Raw genomic sequence first — 21,555 nt, 5'->3', positions numbered from 1 at the left:
GTCACGGCAGTGAGAAGCCCGTGCACTGCAATGAAGAGTAGCCCCCGCTCGCTGCAATTTGAGAAAGCCCGTGCACAGCAGCAAAGACCCAAGGCAGCCAAAAAAAAAAAAAAAGTTAATTAAAAAAAAAAAGCATGCTGGATAAAACATGGTAAATACCCTTTAAAAAAATAAATAAAGATGCCTGCTGGGAATTCCCTGGTGGTTCAGTGGTTAGGACTCCACCCTTTCACTGCCAAGGGCCCGGATTCAATCCCTGGTCAGGGAACTGGGATCCCACAAGCCTCGTGGCATGACAAATAAATAAATAAACAAACAATGCAATACAATACAACACAATAAAAAATAAAGATGCCTGCTTTCTTTGCCCTCTTCATTTTGTATGCTAGACTTCCCTCTTCTACGTCTCTCCTGATCTGAGACCTTAAAGTAATAGTGAAAAGGATATGGCAAGAAATTATGGGATTCTTATAGCAAGAGCTAAGCAATGTTGGTTACAATTTGACTATTTCACATTTTATAATTTTACATGACTCATAACTTTTGTGTGGGGAGCATAACTGAAACAAACTATCATACTTGAAGTGGCCTCAGGGCCCTGTCTCTAAAGGAAAATATTGGAATTTTGAATTCTTAGACCTCATTTTTTTTTTTTTTAATAAATTTATTTATTTATTTTTGGCTGTTTTGTGTCTTCGTTTCTGTGCGAGGGCTTTCTCTAGTTGAGGCAAGCGGGGGCCATTCTTCATCGCGGTGCGCGGGCCTCTCACTTTCGCGGCCTCTCTTGTTGCGGAGCCCAGGGTCCAGACGTGCAGGCTCAGTAGTTGTGGCTCACGGGCCCGGTTTTTCCGCAGCATGTGGGATCTTCCCAGACCAGGGCTCGAACCCGTGTCCCCTGCATTGGCAGGCAGATTCTCAATCACTGTGCCACCAGGGAAGCCCATCTTAGACCTCATTTTGACAAACTGAGTTATCCTCAGAACTCCTCTTATATCTTTCTTTTTTGTTTCTTTATTGGGCAGTCTGTGACGGAAGGGGATTTTTTTGTGTGTGCATAAATAGACTCAATCAAAGAATATTGCAGATTAATACAGGCAAGATTAAGGTCCAGTCTGCTTCCCAGAGAAATGCATGCCTCCCCATTCCTTTTTCAACCTAGGACCTGGACGTTAAACTTGAATATTTCACTTATGTTCTCCTTTGGCTTTGATGTTCGTAAATGTTGAACATTAGGAGCTACCAAGGGGTCACCCATAACTGCTTTCTTGTGAGAAGCCAAAGGTTTGAATTCTTCTTTTAATCATAAATAATCCTTTGTATTCCAGATTATACCTAGCATTGGGCCTTGGAGGCTGCATGCCAGTTACCTGACTAGGATTTAAAGTTAAGTAACTTAAATTACTTAACTTTAAATTATTTAACTTAAATTACTTAACTTTAAAGTTAAGTAATTTCATTTGCTATTCCACTTTCAGAAGGACCTAAAATACTTTATTATTTATTTATTTATTTAAAATTTTTGCTGTTGATAAGACTTTTTTTCCATTTAAAAATTTATTCAGTCCATCCCACTCGTTTTCTCCTCTCCTCACCTCCCCTCCAGGTGCTTCGGTTGATCCTGTGGGAACATAATCTTGTCATCCTCATTCTGTAGATATCTGTGGACCTTCTCAAGCTGAGCCTTAAAATGTCCATTTCTCAGCTCTACTCTGTGTTGCTTCTCTTATGACTTTCTTGACTTCAGCTTTTTTTAAAAAATTAATTAATTTATTTATTGGCTGTGTTCGGTCTTTGTTGCTGTGCATGGGCTTTCTCTGGTTGCGGTGAGTGGGGGCTACTCTTCGTTGTGGCGCACGGGCTTCTCACTGCGGTGGCTTCTCTAACTGTGGAGCATGGACTCTAGGTGTGCGGACTTCAGTAGTTGTGGCACACAGGCTTAGTTGCTCCGCGGCACGTGGGATCTTCCCGGACCAGGGCTCAAACCCGTGTCCCCTGCATTGGCAGGCAGATTCGTAACCACTGTGCCACCAGGGAAGGCCAACTTCAGCTTTTTCTCCCCATCTTTTTTGTTCTAAAGATCACGTCCAGGGCTTCCCTGGTGGCGCAGTGGTTGAGAGTCCGCCTGCCGATGCAGGGGACACGGGTTCGTGCCCCGGTCCGGGAAGATCCCACATGCCGCGGAGCGGCTGGGCCCGTGAGCCATGGCCGCTGAGCCTGCGCGTCCGGAGCCTGTGCTCCACAACGGGAGAGGCCACAACAGTGAGAGGCCTGCGTACCGCAAAAAAAAAAAAGATCACGTCCAGCATCTCCTTAGAAGAAGATAGATAGGGATTAGATGTCCTTGGTGAACCAGTACTGTATTTCCCTCCTTGAGCCTAATTTTTATCTGCTAGGCATAGGGGAAAATCTAGGATGAGTACTAGCCCTTTGTATTGGGTTGGCCAAAACGTTCTTTCAGTTTTTAAGTAAAAACAAAAGATACATTTTTCATTTTCACCAAGAACTTCATTGAACAATGTATTCACTGTTTTGTTCAACTACCTTCTGCCATTTTTTTTAGGCAACTTCATAATTCCACCTTCCCCAAACTTTTTATCTTTTTGAGCAAAGAACTGTTCCAGGTGCCTTTTCCAGTCTTCCCGGGAATTGAAACGTTTTCCATTAAGAGAATTTTGTGAAGACCGAAATAAATGGAAATCCAAAGGGGCAATGTCTAGTGAATACGGTGGATGAATCAGAACCTCCCAGCCAAGCTGTAACAGTTTGTGCCTGGTCATCAAAGAAACATGCCATTTTGAGTTATCCTGATGGAAGATTATGTACTTTCTGTTGACTAATTCTGGACCGTTTTTGTCAAGTGCTGCTTTCAGTTAGTCTAATTGGGAGCAGTACTTATAGGAATTAATCATTTGGTTTTCTGGAAGTAGCTCATAAAAGAGGACTCCCTTCCAATCCCACCACATACACAACATCACCTTCTCTGGATGAAGACTGGCCTTTGGTGTGGTTGTTGGTGGTTTATTTCACTTGCCCCACGACCTCTTCCGTTCCACATTATTGTACAGTATCCACTTTTCATTGCCTGTCACAATTTGTTTTAAACATGGAATGTTTTCGTTACGTTTCAGTAGAGAATCACATGCGGAAATACAGTCAAGAAGGATTTTTCGCTTAACTTATGTGGAACGCAAACATCAAAGCGATTCACATAACCAAGCTGGTGCAAATGATTTTCAACACTTGATTTGGATATTTTGAGTATGTCGGCTATCTCCCGCATGGTATAACATTGATTGTTCTCAGTTAATGTCTGGATTTGATCTTTATCAACTTCAACTGGTCTACCTGACCATGGAGCATCGTCCAACAAGAAATCTCCAGCACAAAAGTTCGCAAATCACTTTTGACACGTTCAATCAGTCACAGCACCTTCTCCATACACTGTACAAATCTTTTTTTGCGTTTCAGTTGTGTTTTTACCTTTCTTAAAATAATAAAGCATAATGTGCCAAAAATGTTTTTCTTCCATCTTCGATTTTTAAATAGCTACACAAAAATTCACCAATTTTGATGTCTTTTTTTAAATGCACACTGATATGACAGCTGTCACATACAATCTAACAAAATTGTTTTGAATGAAGTTAAAGGCAACTAAGTGCTACTAGAACCATCTTACGGAAGAAAACGAATGAACCTTTTGGCCAACCCAATAGGTTTTTTCCCCCTCTGTCCAATAGACAGTATAGCTGCATTAGAAAGAGTAGAATTTAGGGTAGAAATTAGGGTCTCTCTTTGTATTTGAGAAGGATGTGAATGGATCTGTTCTGTTCATGTCGATCTTATACCTCAGAACAATGATTTGTTCATTTATTCCCGTATTCATTGGAAACTGTTTTCCCCTAGTGGTTCTAATACTTATTAACTTCATTATGAAAATAATCAACCAGGAAAAATACCAAAACTGAATGATTTTACTATTGCTCTCATTGTTATTCAGACAGATAATATAGTTTTGGGGGTTTTTTTGTAGCCACATTGGGTCTTTGTTGCTGCGTGTGGGCTTTCTCTAGTTGTGGCGAGCTGGGGCTACTCTTCGTTGCGGTGCACGGGCTTCTCATTGCAGTGGCTTTTCTTGTTGCGGAGCTCAGGCTCTAGGTGCACGGGCTTCAGTAGTTGCAGCATGTGGGCTCAGTAGTTGGGGCACGCGGGCCCTAGAGCGCATGGGCTTCAGTAGTTGTGGCTCACGGACTCTAGAGCACAGGCTCAGTAGTTGTGGCGCATGGGCTTAGTTGCTCCGCGGCATGTGGGATCTTTCCGGACCACAGATGGAACCCGTGTCCCCTACCTTGGCAGGTGGATTCTTAACCACTGTGCCACCAGGGAAGTCCTGATAATATAGTCTTGTAGTCTTGTTTTTAAGTTCGTGTGTAATAAATTCAGTGGAATATACTTGTTTTTGTTTTTTATTTTTTTTGGCCGTGCCACATGGCACGTGGGATCTTAGTTCCCTCACCAGGGATTGAACCTTTGCGCGCTGCAGTGGAAGCGTGGAGACTTAACCACTGGACCGCCAGGGAAGTCCCGAGTGGAATATACTTCTTGAGTGCTGCAACTTGCTAGACCCTACACTAAGTTCTGGGAATTTTTAACAGAAAAAAATAAGTTAACTTTCAGGTTCTGTTATTATTTTCATACCTTTTAAAAAATGCTTTGAATTACTGTATCCAGAAGTCCTAGGTTTTATCTGTTTCCTTACTCTTGATCATTACATCACTCTGTCACAATTTCCCCCACAGGTAACAGGAAAATAATTTAACTTTGATCTGTAACAAGGCTTTACCCAAAGATATCAAGAGAATACTTAGCCTGTCAGAGAATTGTGTTACAAAAAGGCGAGTTTTCACTTCTCTAGTTTTCCTTGTGTCTCTTAACCACACCTAAAGTTCCTACCACTCAAACCAGGCTTCAACAGCCTTCTTTTCTTCAACAAGCTTTTTTGGGAGGTACAGTGTCTTTCCAGCTTAGCTTCCTTAGATGAGGTCAGTTGTTTCTCTGGCTGTCAGAGAGGCTGTCATTCTGATGTGATACAGGAAGATATAGTCTTTAATGAGTGCCTTTGGCACTGATTGTCAATTGCTTATTTCCTGGTGATGTTGCATTAAAGTATTAATTAACCACTAAATTCAAGTTGACCTCTTGGTCAAGGAGGCAGCTTTGCCTTCCTGAAGGGAGGCTGGCTTTTCTTGTACAACCTAGCATGCTGGTATGCCACCAAGTTTTGTCTGGTGTGTAAAATGCAGTTTTGCTAAATAAAATTGTTATTTCAGTGTGAGGTTGACTTTGGGCCTGAGAATGTCACACATGTGTTCTAGAGTAGGATATAAGTTGGTAGGAGTAAGAGGTAAGATGCTGGTGCCAAAGACAGAGCTTGTGTTTCCTAGAGCATGTGAGAAGTTAGATTGGAGTGCGAACAGTCAGGGCAGGGAGTACTGTTCTGCTCATTGATGCAGTACCAAAGGCCATCAGACGTGTGCTGTGAGACACTGTCTTATTAAAATAGTGCTGGCGTTTTTATTAGTGTCGACTTTACTGTTGTGTTGAGTCTTTTAATCCCTTCAAAAATACTGCCAAAAAATCTAGTATCCAAATTGTACATTGTGAACACAAAAAGACTGAGAACTACTGATCTTGTGTGTTAGAAGCTGAACTAGACATTGATGGCCGGGTTTTTGTCATTCTGGCTCTTTCAATAATTCACAGTGTAATTTGAGTGAGTCATTTTGTCTCTTTGTCCACTTGACAGGTGAGGATGTGGTGCTTACCTCCATGTTCCTTCTAGGGATTAAGTGGAAAAAAATGGTAAAGCACTCTAACTTCTTTGAAAAATATATTATCTGAAGTTAAAAGGAATAAAAGTAGATGTTTGCCTTAGCGCGCAGGTTATTTGCAGTACCTGAGCTACTTGGGACAAGCCAAGACTGCCAATTTTAGGTGTTCCGGTGACAGGAACACCTTGATGCTAAGAGACAGGCTTAGGAGACTGAAAAGGATCCATCTCAGCTTAATAAAATGAGTTGCTGAAGCACATCTGAGTTGTGCTAGGCACCCTTGGGACATAAAATAAATACTTTTTTATTATTATTTTTTTTGCGGTACGCGGGCCTCTCACTGCTGCGGCCTCTCCCGTTGCGGAGCACAGGCTCCGGACGCGCAGGCTCAGCGGCCATGGCTCACGAGCCCAGCCGCTCCGCGGCACGTGGGATCCTCCCAGACCGGGGCGCGAACCCGGTTCCCCTGCATCGGCAGGCGGACGCGCAACCACTGCGCCACCAGGGAAGCCCAATAAATACTTCTTGATGAACTAAGTAGAGGTGGTTACAGCAGCAGTAACAGGAAGCAGGACTTGTCTAGGGTTTGTGCATAATCTTCTCATAGGCTGAATGTAGTTTGTGAAGTGTCCTTTGACTCTCCTTGACTAATTATTTTGATCTCTTCTCAGCTTTTCCAAGAATATAATGTTAACCAAAGATCTTAGGCCATTCCCTACTCCTTTGTAAAAGTTATGTGGATATGAAATAAGACATCAAATCCTGAAAGTAGAAAGTTATTTCTTAACCACTTTGGGAGGTTAAAAATGCCAACATAATCTTTTTTTTTTTTTTGCTCACAGGCCCAGCCGCTCCGCGTCCAATATAATCTTAAAGAAATAATCTGATAAAGTAAACCTGTGTAATTGAATTTATTATTGCCTTGGGGAGAGGCCATATAGCTTAATACTAAGGACAGCTGAATTCAAATTTCATCTCACCTGTTACTCACTGGGTGACCATGGGAAAGTTGTTTAAATTATCTGAGCCTCAATTTCTTCATCTGTAAAGATGGGTTCTGTAAAGCCTTTCAGTGACTACCCTATTTAAAATTGCCAACTCTTCACCCTTTGTACTTTCCATTCCTCTTCTCTGTTTTATATTTCTCCATGACAGTTAACATAATTTAACATGGTGTGTGGACTCATGTCTTTGTTATATGTCTCTTCCTCCCCACAGAATGTAATTCCCATGAAGGCAGGAATTTTTGTCTGTTTTGTTCACTGTCTGGCATGTAATAGGAACTCAAGTATTTGTCTAATGAATAAACAGACTTCCTGTAGGATACTTGTGAAGATTGAATGGGAACATTTATTGAACAAGAACTTACTGTGTCCCTTGGCACAAGATAAATATTTAGAAAATGGTAGCCATTATAGTTCATGAAGTATCTTGCTACATATTTTTGAAAAATGAACATAAACCACAGTGCTCAGTTATATCTGAATGCAAGGTATGGATATTGGATGATTATAACTTTAAAAAAGTGAAATATATACTTCTGCTATGTCTTATTCTTAGATTTATTTTACTCTCAAGGTAACATATTCAAATTGTACCTAGGGTGTATAATGTATTTATAATTTTACAATATTTATCCTTGTATTCTCATATTTGTATACATATTTTCTGTCTCTCACTAAATTATTAGTTCCCTCAAGTCAAGAACCTTGTCTTTTTTTAAATTTCTAGTGCCCAGTGCTTCTGTTATAGCAAGAGTTATATTCCTAAGACATTCAGTGTAATAAAATAAATTCTGTTTTAAAAACAGTAGTTTCAGGGAATTCCCTGGCAGTGCAGTGGTTAGGAGGTTAGGACTCAGAGCTTTCACTGCTGAGGGCGTGAGTTCAATCCCAGATTAGGGAACTAAATCCCACAAGCCGTGCAGCACGGCCAAAAGAAACAAAAAACAAAACAGTACGTTCATTTGGAGGCAGGAGGGTTATAAGAGCTAGAGAGTTCAACATACAACAGCACATTTTACCTGAGGCAATTTCAATTAAAATATATTACAGCTATATGTATATAAGCATAAAGCCTAAACCAACCAAACCTAACATTTGATTACATCTTCCTTTTCCTTAAGAGTGATGGCTAGGCTTTTTTTTTTTTTTTTTTAATAACTACCAACACACACTGCTTACTCCACATTCTTAGCACTTTTTTTTTTTTTTTTACCATTTTTAAAAATCGAAGTGTAGTTAATTCACAATGTTGTGTTAGCCTCAGTTACACAGAAAAGTGATTCAGTTATAAATAAATTTAAAATATATATTCTTCTTCAGATTCTTTTCCATTATGGACTATTATAAGATATTGAATATAGTTCCCTATGCCATACAGTAGATCTCCGCTACCCATCCACTTTATATACAGTAGTGTGCATATGCCAATCCCAAACTCCCAGTTTATCCATCTCCCCCTCCCTGACCCCGCTGTCCCCCTTGGTAGCCACAAGTTTGCCCTCTATATCTGTGAGTCTGTCTCTGTTTTGTAAATAAGTTCATTTTTATCATTTTTTTAGATTCCACATATAAGTGATATCATATGATGTTTGTCTTTGTCTGACTTACTTCACTCAATATGACAATCTCTGAGTCCATCCATATTGCTGCAAATGGCATTATTTCATTATTTTTATGGCTGAGTAATATTCCAGTGTGTGTGTGTGTGTGTGTGTGTGTGTGTGTGTGTGTACACACACACCACATCTTCTTTATCCATTTATTTGTCGATGGATATTTACCTTGCTTCCATGTCTTGGCTATTGTACATAGTACTGCTATGAACATTGGGGTGCATGTATCATTTCGATTAGAGTTTTCTCCGGATATATGCCCATGTGATTGCAGGACCACATGGTAATTCTATTTTTAGTTTTTTAAGGAACCTCCATAGTGTTCTCCATAGTGGCTGCACCAATTTACTTTCCCACCAACAGTATAAGAGGCTTCCTTTTTCTCCACACCCTCTCCAGCATTTATTATTTGTAGACTCTTTAATGATGGCCATTCTGCTTGGTGTGAGGAGATACCTCATTGTAGCTTTGATTTGTATTTCTCTAATAATTAGTGATATTGAGCATCTTCTTATGTGCCTGTTAGCCATCCATATGTCTTCTTCGGAGAAATGTCTATTTAGGTCTTCTGCCGATTTTTTGATTTTTTTTTTTTTAATATTAAGCTGTATGAGCTGTTTGTGTATTTTGGAAATTAATCCCTTCTAAGTAGCCTGGTTTGCAAATATTTTCTCCCAGTTCATAGGTTATCTTTTCACTTTGTTTATGGTTTCCTTTGCTGTGTAAAAACTTTTAAGTTTAATTAGGTCCCATTTGTTTATTTTTGTTTTTATTTCCATTACTTTAGGAGATGCATCCAAAAAAATATTACTGCGATTTAGGTCAAAGAGTGTTCTTCCTACGTTTTTCCTCTAGGAGTTTTATAGTATCTGGTCTTACATTTAGGTCTTTAACTCATTTTGGGTTTATTTTTGTATACGGCGTAGAAATTGTGCTAATTTCATTCTTTTACATGTAACTGTCCAGTGTTCCTAATACCACTTATTGAAGAGACTGTCTTTTGTCCATTGTATATTCTTGCCTCCTTTGTCATAGATTAATTGACCATAAGTGTGTGGGTTTACTTCTGGGCTTTCTATCCTGTTCCTTTGATCTATATGTCTGTTTTTGTGCCAGTACTATACTGTTTTGATTACTGTACTTTTGTAATATAGTCTGAAGCCAGGGAGCATGATTCCTCCAGCTCTCTTCTTCTTTCTCAAGATTGTTTTGGCTATTTGAGGTCTTCTGTTTTTCCATACAAATTTAAAAAAATTTTGTTCTAGTTCTATGAAAAATGCCATTGGTAATTTGATAGGGATTGCATTGAATCTGTAGATTGCCTTCAGTAGTATTGTCATTTTAACAATATTGATTCTTCCAATCCAAGAAGACAGTACATCTTCCATCTGTTTGTGTCATCTTCAATTTCTTTCATCAGCGTCTTACAGATTTCGGAGTGCAGGGGTCTGTTACCTCCTTCAGTAGGTTTATCCCTAGGTATTCTATTCTTTTTGATGGTAAATGGGATTGTTTCCTTAATTTCTCTTTCTGATGTTTCATTGTTAGTGTATAGAAATGCAATAGATTTATTAATTTGGTATCCAGCAACTTTACAGAATTCATTGATGAGCTCTAGTAATTTTCTGGTTGCATCTTTAGGATTTTCTATCTATTGCATCATGTCATCTGCAAACAGTGACAGTTTTATTTCTTTTCCAATTTGGATTCCTTGTATTTCTTTTTCTTCTCTGATTGCTGTGGCTAGGACTTCTAAAACTGTGTTGAATAAAAGTGGCTAGAGTGGACATTCTTGTCTTGTTCCTGATCTTAGAGGAAATGCTTTCAGCTTTTCACCATTGAGTATGATGTTAGCTGTGGGTTTGTCATATATGACCTTTATTATGTTATGTTCCCTCTATGCCCACTTTCTGAAGAATTTTTATCATAAATGGATGTTGAATTTATCAAAAGCTTTTTCTGCATCTATTGCGATGACCACATGGTTTTTATTCTTCAGTTTGTTAATGTGGTGCATCAAGTTGATCAATTTGCAGATATTGAAAAATCCTTGCATCCCTGGAATAAATCTGACTTGATCATGATGTATGATCTTTTAAGGTATTGTGGGAGCCAGTTCGCTAGTATTTTGTTGAGGATTTTTGCCTCTGTGTTGCTCAGTGGTATTGGCCTGTAATTTTCTTCTTTTGTGATATCTTTGTCTGGTTTTGGTATCAGGGTAATACTGGCCTCAGAGAATGAGTTCTGAAGTGTTCCTTCCTCTGCATTTTTTTGGAATAGTTTCAGAAGGATAGGTGTTAACTCTTCTCTAAATGTTTGGTAGAATTCACCTGTGAAGCCATCTGGTCCTGGACTTTTGTTTGTCAGGAATTTTTAAATTATTGATTCAATTTTAGTACTGATAATTGGTCTGTTCATATTTTCTGTTTCTTCCTGTTTCAGTCTTGGGAGATTTTACCTTTCTAGGAATTTGTCCATTTTTTCTAGGTTGTCCATTTTATTGGCATATAGTTGCTCATAGTAGTCTTTTATGATCCTTTATATTTCTGTGGTGTCAGTTGTAACTTCTCCTTTTTCATTTCTGATTTTATTGATTTGGACCCTCTCCCTTTTTCTCTTGATGAGTCTGGCTAAAGGTTTATCAATTTCGTTCATCTTTTCAAAGAACCAGCTTTTAGTTTCATTGATCTTTTCTATTGTTTTCTGAAGTCTCTGCACATTCTTATCAGTTTTATCACTCATTGTTCTTAGAGTGCACAGAACCACTTTAAGAAGGCAACATTGTTCAACCAACATTGCTTCATTCAACAAATGTCTGAGGGCTTTCTGTGTACCTTTCAGCATACTATGCCCTGGGGATACAGCAGTCATGTTTTTCTAAGTAAACTGAATGTTCCGGGTTTGGGATCAAATTTCTGTTCCTGATCCAACTTACATTATAAATATTTACATTTTGGATAAGTTCCTATGCTTTATACTTTGTTACCACTTAATGCATATTTATTGAATTAATTAACAGCTGACAAAATCTTTTCTCCATTCCTTATGTGATTTTAGAGCTTATTCAAATCCTTGGGACAGACAGTTGAAGACTATATAGTTAGGCTGAGTGTTTCAAGCAGTTTTTTTAGATATCCTCTTTTCTTTGGCTGTATTGACCTGCTCTCAACTTCATTTATAAGAAACTGGATGGGACTTCCCTGGTGGTGTAGTGGTTGAGAGTCTGCCTGCCGATGCAGGGGACACGGGTTCGTGCCCCGGTCCGGGAGGATCCCACATGCCGTGGAGCAGCTGGGCCCGTGAGCCATGGCCGCTGAGCCTGCGCGTCCGGAGCCTGTGCTCCACAATCGGAGAGGCCACAGCAGTGACAGGCCCGCGTACCGCAAAAAAAAAAAAAAAAAAAAAAAAGAAAGTGGATGATCTCATATTTTTTGTTCCTTCACAGTGACTTGTCCCCCAAACTAATGACTTTTTCCAGGACTTCTGTCTTTATTAATTGAGATAAAATTCACCCTTTCAAAGTGTACAATTCAGTGGTTTTTAGCGTATTCACAGAATTGTGCAACGATTGCCACTATGTAATTCCAGAACATTTTCATCACCCAAAACAGAGACTCCATACCCATTAGCAGTCACTTCCTATTCCTCTCTTCCCACAGAGGCCCTGGCAACTACTTTCTGTCTCTGTGGATTTGCCTCCCCTGGACATTTCATATAAATGGAATCATACAATACATGGCTTTTTATGTGCGGCTTCTTTCACTTGGTGTAATATTTTCAGTGTTACTCCATGTTATAGCATGTGTCAGTACTTCACTTCTGTTTGTGGCCAAATAATATTCCATTGTATATGGATATGCCACATTTTATTTATCCATTTGTCGGTTGATGGACATTTGAACCGTTCCCACTCTTTGAATAATGCTGCTATGAACATTCATATACAAGTTTTTGTGCGGACATATGTTTTCAGTTATCTTGGGTATATACCTAGGAATGGAATTGCTGCTTCATATGATAACTCTGTGTTTAACTTTTTGAGAAACTGACCTCTCTTCAACAGTAACTTCCTTTGATCACTTTCCTTTTTGAAAGCTTTCCTTTCCTGGCTTCCCTTTTCTCCATGTACCAGGTCTACTCTAGCTCTCTTGTTTACTTTGGTCTTCTTCAGTTTTCTGAGTTATCACTTTTATGAAAATAACTCAGACATTTTTCTTTTTTCTTTAATTAATTAATTAATTTATTTATTTATTTTTGGCTGCATTGGGTCTTCATTGCCACGCACAGGCTTTCTCTAGTTGGGGCGAGTGGGGGACTACTCTTCATTGTGGTGCTCGGGCTTCTCATTGCAGTTGCTTCTCTTACTGTGAAGCATGGGCTGTAGGCTCGCGGGCTTCAGTAGTTGTGGCATGCGTGCTCAGTAGTTGTGGCTCGCGGGCTCTAGAGTGCAGGCTCAGTAGTTGTGGCACATGGGCTTAGTTGCTCCGCGGCATGTGGGATCTTCCTGGACCAGGGCTCAAACCCATGACCCCTGCATTGGCAGGCGGATTCTTAACCACTGCACCACCAGGGAAGCCCCTCCGACATTTTTCTAAATTCTTTCCACTTGGAATGGCCCACAACCTTCTTATATTTAATGCGTTGAAAGCCAAACTTTCTCCCACTCCCTATTTTTAGTAATTTTACCAACATTCTTCTTGATGCCCAGGTGCTAGGCCTGTAAATTTTTGTGGATTATTACTTCACCCCAGCTACCTATATTCTGTTTCCTACCATGTATAGGTGATTCATCCCTACTGGAGTATCTCATTGTTTCTTCTTTCTTCTTTCTCTTCTCACTATTCTAACCCTGATTCTGGCCATTGTCATACCACTGCAGTTTTCTTTCTGGTGGCTCCCTGTTTCTAGTCTTCCCACCTTTAAAATATTTGCCAGGGGCTTCCCTGGTGGCACAGTGGTTAAGAATCCACCTGTCAATGCAGGAGAGACGGGTTCGAGCCCTGGTCCAGGAAGAACCCACATGCCACGGAGCAACTAAACCCGTGCACCACAACTACTGAGCCTGCACTCTAGAGCCTGCAAGCCATAACTACTGAGCCCACGTGCCACAGCTACTGAAACCCGTGCGCCTGGAGCCTGTGCTCTGCAACAAGAGAAACCACCGCAACGAGAAGCCGACGCACCGCAACGAAAGAGTTGCCCCCGCTCGCCACAAAGAGAGAAAGCCCGCGCACAGCAACAAAGACCCAATGCAGCCAAAAATAAATAAATATGCTCATTGTATAAAGAGAATGGGAAAAGAAGGGTTACGACTAGCAACTTACGACAACCTTTCTCCTCCAGAAGAAACTTGCCCCCGCTCGCCACAAAGAGAGAAAGCCCGCGCACAGCAACAAAGACCCAATGCAGCCAAAAATAAATAAATATGCTCATTGTATAAAGAGAATGGGAAAAGAAGGGTTACGACGACTAGCAACTTACGACAACCTTTCTCCTCCAGAAGAAACAAAATTGTATGTGAAAGGCAATATACATTTATTATACTATTCCTGTATGCTATGAATATTTATATAGTCATAATACTATAAATAATTAACATTATTTAACCTAAAAATGGGATATAACTATTTTGGTAGGATGAGGGAGGAAAGAGGGCAGGAGAAATCATTTCCCATCTTAGGAAGCCAGTAGGTAATTGCTGAAATTGAAAAATTAGTAACAGCAGAAATATGACAGTTAATTATCAGAAGAAAAACAGCTAAAAGATTTGGAAAGTAATTGCTTCTGGAGAGCAGAAATCAAGGGAGAGGATGGAGCAGGAGGCTGCTATTTAACTTTATTAGCCTGTAATACTCTTTAACTTTTAAAATTATGTGTATGTAGTATTTTGATAAAAAATTAAAATTTAAAAGCTATCCACTTTGTAATTCCCTTACTCAAAAAATTTCAAAGGGTTTCTATTTCCTGCTGTACAGATGACAAATTCCTTGTCATTTTTTAAGCCTTATTTTGTATTCTGCTTTATATGAGCCTTTGCTTCCCACTGAACTGATACTAGCCCTTGAACCCTGAATCACCTTGAGCAGTAGCCTCTTTCTGCCTTGAATCAGTCTCCCCCTCTCCTCCTTTCCAAATCCTTTGCTCCTTCCTTTAAGCCCTAGCTCCTATTTCTTCCCTAAGCTTTCCTGGTTTCCCCTCCCCAAGCCCAGTGACCTTTCCTAAACAGCTGTGGCTCTAGTCATCTGTACCATTCATTAGACACTTAAGTTGCCTTTTCTTGTTTGTAATGTTTTTGACATAGCTGTTATCTCCCCAACTGGATTATTGGCTTCAGCCAAGCAAGAAGGACATCATATTACCGTTTTATGTACCTCTTCCACTATGTATGTTTGATAGATATATGTTTAATATTCAGTTCTCATTCAGCCATCAAAAAGCTTTCTGGTTTGAGATCACTACTCTTTATTCTGGGCATGTCACAGGACTCTGTACTTTGGTCTAAAAATCTATCTCTGTCAGCCTTAGTGAGGTTGAAGGCCAAGGTTTTATCTCTTTGCTGGTGATACTGTCATTGGTTGGCACAGTGTGCCTGTTGTTTTTATAAAACATAACATGGACAGTCCCTTATCTCCCCAACCCTTTGGATGTTTAAGCATTTCAGAAATTTTGTCTTATTTGAGAGAAATGCTAATTTATCATTACCATCACCACTTCGGGGATTTATGAACCTTCTCCCTTTATACTCCCTTGCCTCACAATCCTCTGCACTGAAAAGAGCCAAGAAAAACAGAAACAAAGCCCTCTTCAATCTCCAGTATTTCTCTTTACACTCTCCAAGAACAGTCACCTGGCTTTACATGTGCCCCAGAGAGGCTTCATCAGTGATACATTCTCATCCACTGAGCTAGAGCCCCACAGTGACCTGAAACATTTAGGTTATTAGTTCTGTATCTTCTGGAGGACAGTGAACTCTGCGAGAATGAGTGTTAAAAGCTTGGATGCTCCTCTCAGAAAAAAGGTGTGCACATAACTGTATTAAAGTGTACCCAGGATTTTGGTTTTATTCAGGTACAGTAAAGCCAACAGATAAGGAGAAAGATAGTTTGTTGAAAAGATAGTGTGTTACTTACAGTTCCCAAGAGTAGGGAGACACACCATGCCATGCAGGACCATGTGGGGAAGTATCAGGGTCAGTCAGGAGGCAGAGGAGCTGAGGACAATGCATGAGCCAGAGCCCTTCTTGGGGTTTTCAGGGGAAAGAATGGGTGAGGTAGGGTAGGTATGCTGAGTAAATTTAGGATTAGATAGTTCAGATAATTTTGACAGGCTCTAGGATGGTCCCTAGCTGTCCATACCTGGCTCTGGGGTGATTTAGGGCAGAGGATATATTGGTTGAGGGTGTGGGATCTGGATTGGTTGGTTTGCATGCTTGTAGGCAATTGTTTGCTATCTCTAGGAATTAGCTAATACAGGGAGGGGCAGTCTGTCAGTCTGTGTGGCCCCCAAGATATCAAAGCACCATAAAATATAGAAAACAAAACCCACTTAATACAGTGATGCACGCACACACACACAAAATTTAATTTGCTATTTCAGTGGTTTCTTGGAGCTCCTGAAGACTGCCTATAGACCCAGTGTTTAAAACCCAGTCTGGGCCCTGGGAGCTCTATGCCTTTGAATACAGTAGTTGAGTTTAGGCTACCTCTTCATAAGAAGGTCTGTAGTTAATTATCTATTAAGGCAACAGAGTGTAGCAGCTGCTCAATTTTTTATGGTAAAGCTTTCCTTTCTACTTTCTTTTGACTTTTACCCTAAGAGCTTATTTGTGGGTATTTTGTGCCAAGAGGGATAAGCCTGTATCCCCTAATTGCTACATCAAGTCTGTACTCATAGGGCTTGCTTCCTGATGACATTTTAAATACATGGAAATTTGAATGCATGAACTGTCTGGTGCTGATTCTCTGCTGCATTTCTGCTCTGGCACCTGCTCCTCTCTTCTTGGAGTTTATCCCATTGCCTAATTCTGTACATTGTCTCCAAGCCTTTCATTAAGCATTGTTGGAAATTTTGCTTTTTAACCTCAGCATCCCCGCTTATCTTTTCAACAGAAACAGAACCGTCTCTGGCTACTAAGCATTTCCTCGCGTGAAAAGCTCCCCATCTCGCCTTTTCTGACTTTTCAGAGCATGAAATGGCTGTGGTAATCCTGTTGGCCTCAAGGCAAGAGCCTTGCAGAGGCAGACAAAGGAGACTGCGTGCTCCCAGCTCGGATCCTCCAGAGGCCAAAGGGAGAAACTTTTTAACCTTAAACCAACTTGCAGTCGAAAACCTGGCCACCCCTGCTTTGTTTTAGCTGCAGTTAAGAAGGAAGTGAATTCTTGGAGTGTTTCTCCTGCATGTAACCATCAATTTCCTAGCGCCCTGAGTACTGTGTTTTGTAGATTTCCAGAGGTTGGGTACTTTCCTGGAGTTCAGAAATCAAACAAAAGTGGTTTTAGGAATTCTGGAGGTGTCCTTCTGCTGGTTGAATGGATATTTCTCAAAGCCAAAGGTACTCTGGCTCCAAGGCAACAAATTGAGTTGCACCTGTGTGGTTTGTGCAAAGTGTTCTTTATTTAGGGCACAAGGACTGAGAGGTACTTAAGTCTCTCAGAGGGATTTAAGATAGTCGGTACTCCTAAGGGGCTAACAATATAGTAGTAAGCGTCTACACATACTCAAAGAAACCTTTGTTTCTGTGTTTAATACAGTTATCGCACACCTTCTGTGGCACAGCATCAAGATATTTCATACAAAGATGAGAAAATCATGTGTTGTCTTTCCGTCAAAAGAACCTATTTATGGGAATTCCCTGGTGGTCCAGTGGTTAGGTCTCGACTCTTTCACTGCTGGGGGCCCAGGTTCAATCCCCTGGTCAGGGAACTAAGATCCTGCAAGCCGCATGATGTGGCCAAAAAAAAAAAAACAGGGAACCTATTTATAATGGAGTGTGGGGATTCAGGTCCAGGGAAAGTGTTGAGCAGGAACAGAGCAAGTATACTTGGCTTACAGATTTTGAGTTGGACCTCTGGTGGACTGAATTTTGTACTTGTCTTAAGTGGACTGAATAATGGCAGAGTCCTGCCTGGACAGGAGGGCAGGAGATAGAGCAGAAGGAATATGACAGAATAAGAGAGAGAAACAAAATGCTATGGGGCTTCCAAAGAGAGGATCATGTCAGGTTAATGAGATCAGTAGACTTCTTGGAAAAAGGGATTGGGAGAGTCCTTGATCAGGGACGGGGATTGGGGGATTTTAGGAAGCATTTGTTAGAAGAGAGAGGAAAGAGTCTAGATAGTAGGAACAGTATGAAGCAAAGTATAAAAGTGGAGATATATTTAAAACATATTTCCAGAAACACATGACTAATGAGCAGTAAGAGATAAGCACAGAAATGTAGATGGCAGACAGATTGTTGAGGGCCTTGAATAACAAACCAAGGAACCGAGCTCGGTTTAGGCAACGAGGAGCCATTAAAGATTTTTGAGCAGATGAGTGACACAATCAAAACTCTGCTTTTAAAAGTAATCAATCTGGTATTCAAAGATGGATTGGAGTGAGGAGAGTGGAGAGGAAGATAGATAGATGGTTTTGTAAAGGACAAGGGCCCATAGCTTAGTGATAACTGCAAGATTCTTTCATGATGTTACTTACTCACACCCTAAGCGGCCTATAGAGAAGTTTGCAGGTTGTCATGCATTCTTTATGATGACTTCGGATAGAGTTCGTCTTTAAAAGGTATGGGTAGCATCATGCTCACTGGCTTTTCAGGCATCCCTGAAGGGTGATAGCAGGCCCAGTGTTTCCTTAGGAGTTTATCTCAGCAGCTCTGGCAGAAAGGAAGAGACTAAAACATATCTTAAACTCCTTTGCTTTCCCTTGTGAAATATCCCTTTCAAAAACTAGAATTTTGCCACAGGCCTTTCTCAGAAATTTATCTAACTTGACATTAAAAATAAATCTTTCGTTTCTTCAAGGTAAGATGTTTTAAGGTGGCATCTGAGAGAAAAGCTTAGGGCTGGGCATCTGTTTTTACGTTTCATCTGTGCAGACAGACTGTTCCTAGTGTGAACCCAGGAAGCCTACGGCCTAAGAGCCTCCGCTTTTATTGGGTACAAAGTTTGTGTGACCATATGCCATTCATAGCTGCCTGCTGGATGGTTTCACCAGTGTAGTAGCTCAGGCTTTACATGGTATAAACGTGATTCACTGAGACACAGGATATGTTTCTGTGGGAGAAATCTTTCATGTCAAGAATTCCAAGTAAACGGAATATGGCTGTCTCTGCCCACCTTTGGAATTTTGTGGGACTCCACATCCCAGAGTATTTCACTTTAGCCAATTACTGCCTCACCCATTCTTTGTTGGACAAGGTTTGAGATTGTGGGGAAGCATTTAAAGGTCTTTTACCTTGTGTCCCCAGCTTCTTGCTTGTTTACTTCCTTCCTATCCCCTTTCTCCCTCCCTTCAATGGTGAGAAATTATTTTAATATAAAGAAGTATAAATACATACATACAGGCACACACATATATAACAAGCATCTGTGCCGCCACACCAAGATTTAATAGTTGTTAACATTTTGCCCTGCTTGCCTCAGTTCTTTTTTTTTCTGGCTGCCGCGCAGCATGCAGGATCTTAGTTCCCCGACCAGGGATCGAAACCATGCTCCCTGCAGTGCAAGCGGGGAGCCCTAACCACTGGACCTCCAGGGAATTTCCCCCCTCAATATATATATATATTTTTAATATGGAACACTTCACGAATTTGCGTGTCATTCCTTGCGCACCGGCCATGCTAATCTTCTCTGCATTGTTCCAATTTTAGTATATGTGCCACCGAAGCGAGCGCCCCCCTCAATTCTTAAAAATAAAATCTTTTCAGATAAAGTCGAAGTTCCCTTTGACTTCCATAATTATATTTCCCGTTCTACCTAGAGGCAGCCTCTATCATGAATTTGGTTTATATAATTGCGGTCCCTCTTTTATAACTTAATATGTTAGTAAAATATCATTGCTTTGTGTTTGTTTTTTTTAAATCTATTTATTTTTTAATATTTTTGGCTGCGTTGGGTCTTCGTTGCTGGGCGCGGGCTTTCTCTAGTTGCGGCGAGCAGGGGCTACTCTTCGTTGCAGTGCGCAGGCTTCTCATTGCAGAGACTTCTCTTTGTTTTGGAGCACGGACTCTAGGCACACGGGCTGCAGTACTTGTGGCTCACGGTCTCTAGAGCACAGGCTCAGTAGCTGTGGCGCACAGGCTTAGTTGCTCCGCGGCATGTGGGATCTTCCTGGACCAGGGCTCGAACCTGTGTCTCCTGCATTAGCAGGCGGATTCTAAACTACTGCGCCACCAGGGAAGCCCTGCTTTGTGTTTTAAGAGTTGTATTTTTATAAATGGTATCATACCATATGTATCATTTTTGAAACTTTTATAATTCAATATTATATTTTTCATCAATCCACAATGACAGTTTGATTGATTTGGTTTGTTCCTTTTAATTGTTGCCTAGTATTCATTTATACACATTATCTATTCCCTATTGAAGAACATGAAACTTTCTAGATTTTTACTATAACAACATGCCTTGAACTTTCTTGACATATGTCCTTGTGTACATCTGTGGCATTTTTTGTAAGATATTCACCCAGAGGTGGAATTGTTCTGACTCCTTTTTAGTCAAATAGCACAGATTTATTGGCTACCAAAGACATAACCCTCTTCTTAGATATATGAAGGGCATCTCAGAGTATCATTCTGTCACTTGGTAAAAATGGAAAACTTGAGGTTTTTGAATTTTATTGCAAACCCAGGATCAAGGAGTTTTTCTCAAGTCCTTCAACTAGTTAGCTTCATGAAACAAATAAATGTATATGTTGAATATAGGGGATATTAAATGGTAAAACGTACAATTTTTCCATAGATCATTATAAAGGTAACTTCTCACTCTTCCTGTTTTCCCTTTTAAATCTTGTTTAAAAAACAAAACCAAACAGGTTCATTGTAATTCAGCTAATATCAAAATATGTACTGTAAAATGCTTAAGTCTCTCTTCACCACTCTTATCCTCAGTCCCATTCCCCAAAGGGAATTCTAAGTCCTGCGACTGTACAGTATTTAAAATTTAAGTGGAAAGTTGACCCCTTTCTCTCAAGGAGTTCACCATCTTTGGAGTATATCTTTCCAAATTTTTCTCTATGCCTCATCACACGCATATATATTTATATACCTATTTGTTTCTTCATTTTGTTTTTTAATAGAGATGGGATCATACAGAACAATATATCAAGGACATCTTTCTGTATCGGTACATACAGATCTACTTTTTTCTCTTGGATGGCTGAATGGTGTTCCATAGTATAATTGACCGTAGTTTGTTAAGCTGTTTCTTTCTCGATGGATGTTTCAGTTTATTTATAATTAAAGACAAGCTCTTTTTGCAAACTGTAATTGCTTAGTCCCATTGCTGGATGTATATACTGGACTGAAAATTAACATATGATTTGGTTCTTTATAATTCAGCCTATCCCTATAATAGATATAGATAGTAAGGACTGTCTAGGGCATGTCTTCTCACTTGCGGAAGGACAGTTCATAAGGCTAGCAGTGACCTTCCTTGCAGCTCCCATTGGTGCTCCTCACCCTTTGTAACTGTATGAATGGCAAATTCTAAGTACTGCGACTGTACAATATTTAAAATTTAAGTGAAAAGTTGACCCCCTTCTCTCAAGGAGTTCACTATCTTAAAGAAGAAGGAAAGAGACCAGGCAGTATCAACTGAAAATTGATGGCTAAGTGTACGCAGAGATATAAACACTTGAACTCATTGCAGACTTTATCTACAAGATGACAAATGTTTTGTGTTATGAAAATGGCTAATGCTGTGTGGGGAGGGATTTCTCCCTAATTCTGAAAAGCTTCCAGAAGGAGATGAGATTTTATTTAGATTTTATCCAGATTGTTGTCCAGCTTCCAGGTGCATCCTTCTAAGCAGTGTCTCAATATGGGGCTTGTTAATAATGCTTTTCCACTTTATACCTGATATTAATGTCTGAACAGTGTATTTTAATTAGAAA

General features: G+C 40.1%; 1 protein-coding gene and 1 non-coding gene across 13 annotated transcripts in view; one reads left to right on the top strand and one right to left on the bottom strand.

Annotated features, from left to right (window-relative positions):
* Window positions 1-21,555, top strand: part of LOC102989160 (activating molecule in BECN1-regulated autophagy protein 1) — a 164,135-nt gene that overhangs the window by 96,836 nt on the left and 45,744 nt on the right. Inside the window, exon 13 of one of the 12 annotated variants that reach the window (XM_055091406.1) lies at window positions 6,671-6,913. The exons of the other annotated variants lie outside the window; for them this stretch is intronic. Coding sequence (XP_054947381.1) covers window positions 6,671-6,696 — 26 coding nt within the window. The 3' untranslated portion in view covers window positions 6,697-6,913. Of the gene's footprint in view, window positions 1-6,670; window positions 6,914-21,555 lie in introns of those variants that run through there. 12 annotated transcript variants of the gene reach the window in all.
* Window positions 19,226-19,333, bottom strand: LOC112067471 (U6 spliceosomal RNA). The gene has a single exon (XR_002893290.1). It is a non-coding gene; the product is annotated as a U6 spliceosomal RNA (small nuclear RNA).

Source organism: Physeter macrocephalus, chromosome 16 (genome assembly GCF_002837175.3).
Source record: "Physeter macrocephalus isolate SW-GA chromosome 16, ASM283717v5, whole genome shotgun sequence".
In the NCBI taxonomy this organism is placed as follows: domain Eukaryota; kingdom Metazoa; phylum Chordata; class Mammalia; order Artiodactyla; family Physeteridae; genus Physeter; species Physeter macrocephalus.
The sequence above is the reverse complement of the archived record's forward strand: the minus strand, read 5'-3'. Positions and strand labels throughout refer to the sequence as shown.